This window comes from Bubalus bubalis, chromosome 18 (genome assembly GCF_019923935.1).
Source record: "Bubalus bubalis isolate 160015118507 breed Murrah chromosome 18, NDDB_SH_1, whole genome shotgun sequence".
In the NCBI taxonomy this organism is placed as follows: Eukaryota; Metazoa; Chordata; class Mammalia; order Artiodactyla; family Bovidae; genus Bubalus; species Bubalus bubalis.
Genome location: NC_059174.1, coordinates 34330031 through 34342247, shown reverse-complemented (window position 1 = coordinate 34342247; position 12217 = coordinate 34330031). Strand labels below are relative to the sequence as shown.

Genomic DNA, 12217 nt, shown 5'->3' with positions numbered 1-12217 from the left:
ACAGTGGAAGCAGTGTCAGACTTTATTTTTCTGGGCTCCAAAATCACTGCAGATGGTGACTGCAGCCATGAAATTAAAAGACGCTTACTCCTTGGAAGGAAAGTTATGACCAACCTAGATAGCATATTCAAAAGCAGAGACATTGCCAACAAAGGTCCGTCTAGTCAAGGCTATGGTTTTTCCAGTGGTCATGTATGGATGTGAGAGTTGGACTGTGAAGAAAGCTGAGCGCCGAAGAATTGATGCTTTTGAACTGTGGTGTTGGAGAAGACTCTTGAGAGTCCCTTGGACTGCAAGGAGATCCAACCAGACCATTCTAAAGATCAGTCCTGGGTGTTCATTGGAAGGACTGATGCTAAAGCTGAAACTCCCAATACTTTGGTCACCTAACGGGAGGAGTTGACTCATTGGAAAAGACCCTGATGCTGGGAGGGATTGGAGGCAGGAGGAGAAGGGGACGACAGAGGATGAGATGGCTGGATGGCATCACCGACTCGATGAACATGAGTTTGAGTGAACTCCGGGAGTTGGTGATGGACAGGGAGGTCTGGCGTGCTGCGATTCATGGGGTCTCGAAGAGTCGGACATGACTGAGCAACTGAACTGAAATGAACTGATATCCTTTGCGTACTGACAATATTGATATAAGCCAATACATGCAATTTAAAATTTTCTACTAGCCACATTAAAAAGGAAAAAAGATAACGTTACTTTTATTTAACCCAATATAACACAGTGTATATTTTAATATGTAGTCAAAATAGTAAATTAATCCTTATTTCTTTTGTATTAGATTTTTGATATTTGGTATTTTACAGTGTACTTCAACCTTGAAACAAGATTTTCAAAGGTAGTCCTCCCCAAAGTTATAACAGAACAACATTTAACATCGCTTCAGTTTTTAAATTAGCAAGTAAATTCAGTTTCTCGGTTTTAGTAGCCACATTTCAAAAGCTCGATAGCCACACTTGCTTAGCCTCTACCGCTCATGGATGTACATTATCTTCTCTAACCAAAAATTTATGCCTGTATCTTATCTTCTCATATTTCCCAATGTTTCTAAAACCTGAATAAGGCCAATAATGACTTTAAGTTGCTTAAATTATTCTAGCCAAAAGTTGAGGCTGAACTAACACAGTAACTTTTTGAGTTATCTTACATTTAAACGAACCAAACTGCCACTTTCACCTACAATCTACTCTACAAATTATAATTTTCTACTTGAATATTTTTGAAATGCTGTGTACATATATGTGGTGGTGATGGAGGAAAGGGAACTGATGCTATCCAAGAGAATCATGCCTTGAAATATGCCCACAAAATGACTGCAGTCTTAAACTTTAAAAGAATGTTTGCAACATCAAAACACCAATGTTGTCTTGTAAATACTTACACTCATGTGGCAAAATGACTGTGGTGGTTTTAAAAACATGTTCACAGACTCTGACACCCCACCCTTCACGAGATGAAGCTCAGTACTTCTCCCTTCCATTGTGGGCCTGACCCACTTACTTAACATATGGAGTATGGCAGCCCCAAATAAGGTTATGAAGATGTGCCTTTCATCTTAGGCATGCACGCTTCCTTGATCACTCTCTGGGAAAGGCAGCTACCAAGTCATGAGCTGCCCGATAGAGACACCCATGTGCCAAGGAAGGAGGTCTCCATCCCCCACACCCCATCAGCCTGCAAGGTCATTCATCCAATGACCACGAGTGGGCTTGGGAGGATCTTTCAGCCACAGTTGTCTTACATAGCCCAGGATGACAATCTGACTTCAGGAGAGACCTTGGATCAGACCACTGGACCTACCTGCTTCTCTATTTCCAACCCACAGGAACTGAGATGGTGTTTATTGTCAGCTGCTAAGTTTTGGGGCAATGTTATGCACCGATGGATAATTCACACAATGGCTTCTTACAGCTTGAAAAATCTCCCTAGTGCCAAATGAGGCATAAATCAAGTAAGGCATTTCTTTTCCGGTAGCCCCAAACACCTGTTTCTAGAGGTAATTACTGAAACTGTGATGCTACAACTAAAATAATTTTTGAAATTAACTCTCACAGTTATGAATCTAACTCTTTGGAATTTTGCTTCATGGTGTCAATTCAGCATTAAAGGTATTTATTTGCAGTAAGTCTGGTGGTGAATAATTATTTTCTTATGATAAGCTTAAGGTATGCTTCTAAAGTAAATGGTTTAATTTTCTGGTGTAGGAAAATGCCAAGAAAAGTCCTAAGAATGTCTGATATGACACCAGCACAAACTGAATTTTTATTCCTAAAATGAATAGTTTGAAAGATGGCAGTTACTTGGATGTGTAACTTTGGAATTCTTCCTTCCCTCCAATGTGACTACTCTATAGTCATATCTCACCAGCTGGGTAAATCAAGGCAGATTTTTTGAAAACTATAATATACATTGGGAAGTTAGTATTCTGTTATCTACATTAAAGGTGCTGGGAGCCACCACGGGAGATCCCACCCATGACAAAGGTCATGTGGAAGAGACCTGGACAGGCAAAGGCGGATCAGGCCTCAAGGGACCCCCTGGATCTGCTCGAGCATATACCCCAAAACCAGAGTCTGTCTTACTATTTTGTGCCTTTCACCAACTCTTCTGACATTAACAGGGGGCTATCCCCGACCACCTTTCTCTGGAAAAAGTCAACTTAGGGCTCTAATTAATAAGTCTCCTGGACATGATAGGAGTGTTTCAATTCAAACCCCTCTGATGGCTTTCTAGCTTGCCTGACAGGTTTATCCATACTCTTGCAATTAACACACATGACTGTTCACAATTCCCCAACCCTGAAAGGCATATGGGAAGCCAAAACATTCTAAAAGTCCTAATAAGCACAGAGTCCTTTAAGGGATGAAAAATTATTAAAATAGATAATACTGGTAAAGGGTTTCATTGTTGAGCCAATGCTTGCTGCCAAGTGCCCATATCCCTTATCCATTGTGTACCTGGGAGTGCATTAGTTAACATAGTTGAAATGTAAAAAAAACAAGCAACAGCCTTGAAATTAACCACATCAGAGCTTTGAGCTAATTGGTTCTTTCTTTGTTGTAACTCACTGCACCTTTGCTCCATGAAAATGTAACTCTGTTTTTAGCACTTGCTGAGGCTGACATAGATTAGAAATTTAACTTCAAGGGAAAATAAGTTTTCTGGTTGAGCAGCCTTTATCAAAAAAGGGTCATAAAATGTCCACAGGCCTCCAAGGCCAGAAGATATTGTACACAACATTGTTTATGGGAAAGGTATGCAGAAAAAATCCTGGTTTTGATAAAGACAAAACAGATGTAATGTTTGGGCTGACTCTGTATGACTTTGCATCTTTCATTTCCCTCTATGTACATGTCAAGGTATAAAAGTTCCTTTCGAAAATAAAGTTATGGGCCTCGCTCACTGAAGCGTGGTCTCCCCGTGTCATTCTTTTTTTCCTTTTCCCTCCTTTTCTCTCTCTGTTCTTCTTTCAAGATGACTCCTTGGAACACAGGAGCTTTATTGGCTTTCTGTGTTAATCAAAGAAGATCAAGCCTCTTTCTCTCCTCTTCATTCTTTCTCCTTTATTCTCTTATCGTTCGACCCTGGACTATCAAGGTTTTAATCCATTATAAGACCCGTGTCATCTCTCTCTCACCGATGCCGTCTTTCCTGAGGGTACCCTAGGATCCTGCTGGGGCTGGACCCCGACATAAAGGTTTTCTTTGGAGTTAACAGAAATGACCACTAGATGCCACTGTTGGGTTTTTTTAAGGGTAAATAGGATGCAAGAACAGTTCAGATACAAAATCAATTTTTGTGCCATAATGAACACTAGAACAGAAATTGCTGGATTATTGTTAATGAAGAACCAAGACCCAGAAGTTCACTACACAGAAGTTTATTGTGAAAGTAAATTAAACGTACAAACACATAATATGGCTAATGGTGGCAAAAGCAATCTGGTAGCTTAAGGCAAGTTTTAATGGAGATGAATTTAGAAAAGATGATGCAATGATGTAATTTTGTTTAAATACAGATTATGGAAAAATATCAAATTGCATCAATAACTTAATAATAAAAGTTTTGAAAGCCTGCACTACTGGAGAAAAAGGGCTCATGATCTTAATGCCAGCATTAAGATAGATGGAAGCAGTACAATGCTAAATGACAAGAACAATCCCATATTTACAGAAGGATGGTAACATGAACATTTAATAACGTTTGATCTTAGTTACTGGTGGACCGAAAGCCCTTAGCTAGAAGCAATAGAAAAAATGTGCCATCATCATGTTTTTTAAAAAAACAAAATTTAAGTGCAGAGTCAAAAACCAAGGAGCTCTGTGATAAAGTAACCTTAAAACAGCACTGGAAGGACCATTTAAAAGGCGATTCCCTCAAGGGAAATTAGGGCACTGAGTGTGTAAACATGTGAGCTGCACAATATCAAAATCCAACCAATTCATTCATAGTACTTAGTTACACAAGATCAGCATGGTCTTTTATGATGCATATTGTTTATAATGATTTAAACACACTCCTTACCATGCATGACTTCAAATATATAACACATACTTTTATTCTGAGATACAGGATATGTTTATGAATTATAAGACCTATATACATTGAAAGTCACACCTCCCTCATCAGTCAAGTGTATATATGTTTTAAATCCAATGACCTTATTCAGACTTCAGTTCATTTTCTGAATTGACCATGTCAGTTTTTTCAAACTCTTTATAATAATGCCATTAAAATACATTTTTGCAAAAATTCAGAAATGTAGTAACATTAAATGAATGTAACCATGAAAAATATTTGTAAGAAGGTGCCAAATAACTTACATTTTTTTCCAGTTTGTATTAAAAAAAAAAAAAAGCTGCAATCAATTTGACAATGAGCCTATTTTAAAAATATTCTTATACTAATTCATCTCAAAAGGTTCTATTAATAGTCCTTTTGGAAAATACCATATATATATAACCTGTGAATTTTTTTCTCCAGAATAATTAATGGAAGAAAATGTACCCTCTGCATAGATGTACATTTTCTAAGACTAATCTTTCATCACTCAGCATTGTTTTTACAAAAGCATGCATTATAAAATACACATAAAAGCAGCTATCTTAAACATGATTTTAATACAATATTACCTTCGTAGCTGATTCATCACTGTCTCCAGTTTAATATGCTGTTACATACATGAAGAAGCTCCAGTATCCCTTTTCTGATTGACTTAAAAAAAAAATCCCTGAATAAAACAGAAGCCAGCCTGTGACTTCTTTAGGCATTTCAGTAGGATATTGAGAATATCTCCATACAAACTCATGATTATAGAAGAGAATCTAAAATGATCTGGGGTAGACCAGAGTTAATACCAATTAAAATTTTTTTATGTTTAAAAAGGAAAGAAAAGGAGCTGATTATTAACATTTAAAAGGATACTGCAACTTTAACAACTGTAAACTTTGTGTTAGAAGGCATGGCAGACAGCTCTATGCTACAAGGTTTTTAGCTTGTAAATAATGCAAACCATCAGCAGTTTTAAAATGCCATAAACTATAAAAACACAGAAGGAAATGGGAAACACAACAAAAAGCCAAGAATGTTTATCTAAAATGAAGCTGAATAACCAAAACATCTAAAACTGAAAAAAAAAAAAAAAAAACACCAAACAAAAAAAACTAGAGCAACTGATAAGGGGGAAAAAAACCATCTGGTAAAAATTTTAATTTCTTGACTTTTTAAAAATGGCATGAACTTTTAAATTAAAATGAAGGGAAAAAAAAGTTTTACAAGTGGATAGTTTCAACTCACTAAAATAATGCCAACAAGATAAGCTTGCATAGAAAAAAATTTCAAATTATTACTGGCTACATGCATACTTAATTAGAAATGCAGGTATTATAGTGCAAAACCATGGCAGTTTGTGATGTCTTGTTACTGCCTAAGGTTGAGAAATAAACCGTAGTACCTCCAGTTATCACAGTTTCTGGTCTTTTAATTAATTATTTCTGCAGACTAGAAACAATGAATATGTAAAGATGGGGTCACATCTTTTGTGCCACCAATTAGCGAAGTTTGAGGTCATCACCACCACCTAAACTGGAACCAGGACTAGGGTCTTGTTGTCTTCTTGCCTGCAATGACAAAATTATAATTTAGGGTGAAAATGTGTTTTGAAAATCAAAGTGCTAATAAATATAAAATACAGTAGCACATATAAGAAAAGTTTGCAACTAACAAATTTTCAGCCAGTTATTTCCACATGTTAAGAGGAAAAGAACAATACAGATTATGTATGAAATATTTTGCTATAGTTTCCTTAAAAATCAAGAATAAAAATCTCATTATATGCAAAAGAGCATTATCAAAATATGTACTGTGGATAAAAGTAATAAACCCTGTATTTATAGTTTTGGGACTAAAGGGTTTAATTTGAACACACCATCCAATCATCTTAGAAGCAAACTTTCCCATTTTCTCTTTTAATACCAGCAGACATTTTACATACTACTATATAAAACAGATAACCAACAAGGATCTACTGTATAGCATAGGGAACTATGCTCAGTATTTTGTAATAACCTATAAGGGAAAAGTATATACACATATCTGAATCACTGTGCTGTATACCTGAAACTAATATAACACTGTAAATTAACTATTCTTCAGTTAAATATACATATAAATAAATACATTTTTTAAAAAGCTGACATCCATCAAGCACTAACTATATGTTGGGCACTGTTCTAGGCAATTCACATGGATGAATTAATTGAATTAATTTAATCCCTGCCAATCACCTATAACACAGGTGCTATTATTGTTTATCCATTTTATGGATAAAGAAACTGAGTCATAAGAAGTATATGGCTTATTAATCACATAACAACAATAGAGTAGTGAATTTCACCCCTCACTGTATTCTATCTCTGCCATCTGGGTTTTAACCAGAAATCTCTTTACCAAGAAATAAAATTCAGAATTACTATGAATAAAGTATTGTCTCAAAAAAAATATGATATGAGAGTCCTTGGTGCACTTGTTTATACCCAGAAGTATCTTTACAACAATACTAAACAACTAAGAGGCTTGACAATTATAAACATTGAGGATTTCAAGTTTCACTTTAGAATAAACATTTCTACTTAAACTATGGGAAATAACAGAGAACATCTAAGAATGAATATATGGTACATGACACACTCTGCTAATATACAGTTTTTTAAATTTATTTTTAATTGAAGGATAATTGCTTTACAGTATTGTTTCGGTTTCTACCAAACATCAACATGAAATATACAGGTTTAATATAAGTGCCCCCCACTTGATCCACACATAATATTTACTTTCAGTCTCTCACAAATTCCAGTGCATCTTTCTTCCACAAGTGTTCTTTAGTTACTACAAATGTCAGTCAAGCACAAACATCTGTTTATAGAACCTAGTTCCTTCAGCAACAGTTTTCCTATGCTAGAGACTACTCCATTTTACCAGCTGTTTAGGCAAAAAACCCTCAACATGTCTTTCTCTCACATCCAACAGCAAATTCTGAGAGCTCTACATTTAAATAAATCCTGAATCTGACTAATTCCTACCACTCTCACCCTAGTCCAAGCCACCATCATCTTTCATCTAGATCTTGTTTTAGCCACCTTTGTTATATGCCAGCAACCAAGACTGACTGCAATTAACTTGTGCCATCTTTAGCTGGAAATTCCATCTTTAAATGGAATCATGTATTATTGTCACCAAGTGATTGTCCACTGTCTGTCAGTTTTGGGAAACAACCAAAAATTGAAAGTTCTGATTTCAATTATTAAGATCTAAAATAGCTGTTAGGGAATGAGCATCCTTGACCTTCAGTGAAACATCTCAACAAGTCACACCTGTGCTGTAAAATCATGTTTAGTTGGAAGCGCCAGTTTTATCGTAATTTCTCAAGAAGGTTATGCTCTTTAGACAGAAATGACACTGCCTTATTCGCTTTCAAACAGATGAAAACCCAACAGTAATTTCTATGGTCTTTCTTATAAACTGTGATGTATCCTGCAGCAAACCTTAACTATTTTTACACGCTGACTACATCTTGGCACATTCCTTTCGATTAACTAGTCAGGTTAATGTTATGCTACATGGGTACAGACTGAAAGAGCGATAGAATGCATATGCATCAGAAAAACAAGTTATGTTCTCTACAGAATCAATGCTAAATGTAGTGTAAGGACAGATCAATTCTGCAAAATCAGAGATGGTAATATAAGCATCTGGTTTCAGTCAATGAAGGTTAGAAAGGGGCTGAGCAATGAAGAAAACACTGAGAAAAATCAATCCTAATTATATATTTATAAATCACTACTAACCCACCAGTAATACTTTGTGAAAAAGGTATTTCAGCTTTTGTCTTGGAATAAGAGTAATTTCCAAATTATTTTAATAATCGAGATGAGGTGGATGAACCTAGAACCTATTATACAGAGTGAAGTGAGTCAGAAAGAGAAAGATAAATATCGTATTCTAATGCGTATATACACAATCTAGAAAAATGGTACCAAAGAATTTATTTACAGGGCAACAATGGAGAAACAGACATAGAGAACAGACTTAGGGACATGGGGAAAGGGGAGGAGAGGGTGAGATGCATGGAAAGAGTAACATGGAAAGTTACATTACCATACGTAAAAAGAGAGAGCCAATGGGAATTTGCTATATGGCTCACAGGGGCTCTGCATCAACCTAGAGGGGTGAGGTGGGGAGGGAGATGCGAAGGAGGTTCAAAAGGGAGGGGATATAAGTATATCTATGGGTGATTGATGTTTGACAGAAAACAGCAAAATTCTATAAAGCAATTATCCTCCAATAAAAAATAAATATATTTTTTTAAAAATTCAGTGAAGTAAAAGAAAAAAAATTATTTTAATAATGGGATGACTCCAAATGAGTGACAAAAACAGTCATCAGCAGCTAGAGTTCTCCCTACTAGTCAGGGCTGTGCAGAGGTTGCTATAGGTTTATTTGTTTAAAATATATTTTTGGTGAAAGCATGGAAAGAGAAGTTGTTTTGCTTTCTGTGTTTTTAATTTCTATTTACATTGTAAAGAAGGAATGAGGAAGATGTAAAAGAAGACACTATGATCGAGAATCAAAAACTGAAAAAAATGAAAGGAAGTCTGACAGTATGAATGAGAGCAGAAGAGAGAAGAATGAAGAGAGCGGGGAGACTGGGAGGAAATTTAATGTTAGAAAGGAAGATGTATGCACTGTCATATGAAGGAGACAAACACAGACACATTTATGTCCAATGAAATCGATTCCACACAACTGGAAATCAACAGCTGGATACACTGCCTTGAAAAGTGGTGCTTTAAACTGAGGCAGTTTTCTAATGAAGGCTGGATATTTTAGAAGGAATTCTATGAGTAACAAACTAGACGAGATGATGGCAAAGAAACTCTGAACCTGATCATTTTAAAAGCATAAAGCCTGTAATTTCTAGTTTCTTTCTCCCCAGTCTATCCAGATAGGCCCTTGATTTTAACTTTTTATTAACAATATTTCAGAACAGGGTTTTCATATAAAGCAGACACCCATGAGCTTGTTCAGAAAACAAATCTGTTTTTAGTTTTTATAAAGAATTAGTCTAGACATTTTACTACAGACCCCTCACTACCAGTTGCTCTGTTTTCTTTATCACCCAGAAACATGGCAAATCCAGTTTCTAGATGACAGTCATGGGATGTGCTCAAAATGAAGAGACAAAGACATTCACCAGACGCTGGAGCTTCCTCTGCTCGTCAGAGCCGTGCAAAGTAGCCAAGAGCCGGGATACCCAAGTGAAAATGAATAAAACCTGGCTGACTTCCTAAGATCATCAAACTGCAGAAAACTCTTCATGAGAAAATGCCCTAATGATTAAAAATAGATCCAAACTTATTGAGTGTATACTACCCCAAGATAATGTGCAAATCACTTTATGTTTAACACTTGGCTAAAGGCTGGAACATAGCATGATAGAATCTTAGAGCAGCACTGTGCTTTATAGAGCTCTAGTTCAACTCTTACTTACACATGATACACCTGAGACCAAGAATGTTACATGGTTCCCCCAAGGTTTCACAGGTAGCTGGTGGCAGTGAAAACAAATTCAGAATGCTAAAGAAAATGAGCCTTTACCTTACAATTAGTATTAATGTCAGCCTCCTAAGAAACTATTTCTCCTGACTGCTAAGGCAAGACGAGACACAAAGCAGAAATTTCAAGTCCTAATACAGCAGAAAGAAATGCACTTTCTCCAAACTCATAAAAAAGGTAAAAACAAGGTCAGAAGACAATCATTAGTAGACTTCAAGAGCTGGTCTACTCAGCACATTACAAAAAAAAATACAGTTCTGATAAAGTATACTTCAGGAAAACTTTTAAAGTGGCATTTTAAAAATAAAAGAGATAGTGGAAATAACTGACATTTCCAGCCTTGGATGCGGCAGCTCTACACTTTAGTAATGTGAGCTTATATAAGCTTCTTCCCCTCTTTCAGCCTCAGCTCCGCAAAAGGGAGATACATCTTCTAAGAGCATTTAAGAATCAAATGTAAAACCAATATTGCAGCATATATTGTCTGGCACATACTAAGCACTCATGCTGTTACTATCACTACAAAGCTGCTTATAACTTCCCAATTTATCTATGTGAACTTTTCAAATCTTAAAAAAAAAAAAACAACACTGCATCCTGTAGATGAGTAATTTTTATGAATTAAAATAAAGTTAAAATTAAAAGAATTTTAGTAAAATCTACCTCTCCTATGATATCTAGCAAACAAGGCCCTCTCCCTCTGTGTGGGAGAAGGCAGACCTAGCACTCTGGTTCTCCCTCACTAACCCTCTTCCGATGCTCATTCTTAGTCTGAGTTCATATTCCTAGTTCACTTTCATCTACTGTCCAAAACACACCTCAGGAAGGTCCAGTATAGACAGATTTTTATGTTAATTTGTCCTTACATAAAAATAAGTGTTGATAGTTAAGTGATGTGAAAACTGAAGTCTGTGGGAATTTAAATAAGAGGCTGAAATTTTTTTCTTGGGACCACACAGAATCGAAGGCTCCAAAAACATACAAAACATAAATATAAAAACCACATAGTCTTTCGCCTGTTTTTATTTCCAAATAGTTTCCACATAAAATTCCCATATGATTTGCTGAACTGTACTAAAACTGCTTATAGCAGAATAAGCAATCATGGTTTACCCATTCTCTGACATTAAAAACAATAATTTATTTGCTAACATTTTATAACCGAAACAAATGAAAGCATTTTCTAGATAATGACAGAGAAAATCTCGTTTAGCACCCTGTCACCCTGCAGCTGAATTAAGAGCCAACAGTACTATATCACAGTTTTAAGAGGCCAATCAAGCTGAAGGCAGCCTCTGGACACACTAAGAGTGTGTGTGAGCTGCTAGAGAACAGATGACAGAGGTATCATTCCAACTTATTTATGATCAAAGCACTCAGCCTCTGCCTTATGAAATTATTTACTTCAATCTTCTTTCACAAAAATCCCAAAGTAAGGTAATGAAATTACAGTTATAGAGATGTGTAACATGAAAGACTGCTACGCATAGCATGTCAGTATTTTCAAGTCGTGGAAAGACTCTCAGGTAAAGAGGCATGGGGTTTCTTCTATGTGACAACAGATTATCAATGGGCAGGCACTGTACAGAATCAATGTCTTTGATTACTTTTTCTGTTTTAAAGTCTACTTTTTTATTAAAAAAGCATTTTTTATCTTCTGTACTGAAGAGTGTACAAATCATAAATATATGATTGATGCATTTTCACAAAGTAAACACACCCATGTAGTCCTTAGATAAAGAAATATCACCAAATACAGTAAGTTTGTACCCGCTCCTCATCACTACTCAACCCCAAGAGAAGTCAGAAAAAGGCAAAATTGTTTAGTATTGTTAAAAAAACAAAGAAAGAAACAGCACAGGATACAAAATAGCTTGGCAACACATCTTTGACTTTCACAGTTTATAAAGTTAGGATATGCCTGCCTTTACTGCCACTCCAGATACCCTGTGAGCTAAGATGCACAGAAAGAGGAAATGAATAAAAAAATCTATGAACAATAAATGCTGGAGAGGATGTGGGGAAAAGGGACTCCTCTTGCACTGTTGGTGGGAATGTAAATTGATATAGCCACTGTGGAGAACAGTATGGA

General features: G+C 36.0%; 1 protein-coding gene across 5 annotated transcripts in view; it reads right to left on the bottom strand.

The window, feature by feature from the left end:
• Positions 1 to 3876: 3876 nt before the first annotated feature.
• CBFB (core-binding factor subunit beta) overlaps positions 3877 to 12217 on the bottom strand; it is a 49088-nt gene continuing 40747 nt past the window's right edge. For all 5 annotated transcript variants that reach the window (XM_044932030.2, XM_044932029.2, XM_044932032.2 and 2 more), the window contains one exon: positions 3877 to 6131. In XM_044932030.2, coding sequence (XP_044787965.1) covers positions 6109 to 6131 — 23 coding nt within the window. In that variant the 3' untranslated portion in view covers positions 3877 to 6108. The remainder of the gene's footprint in view (positions 6132 to 12217) is intronic.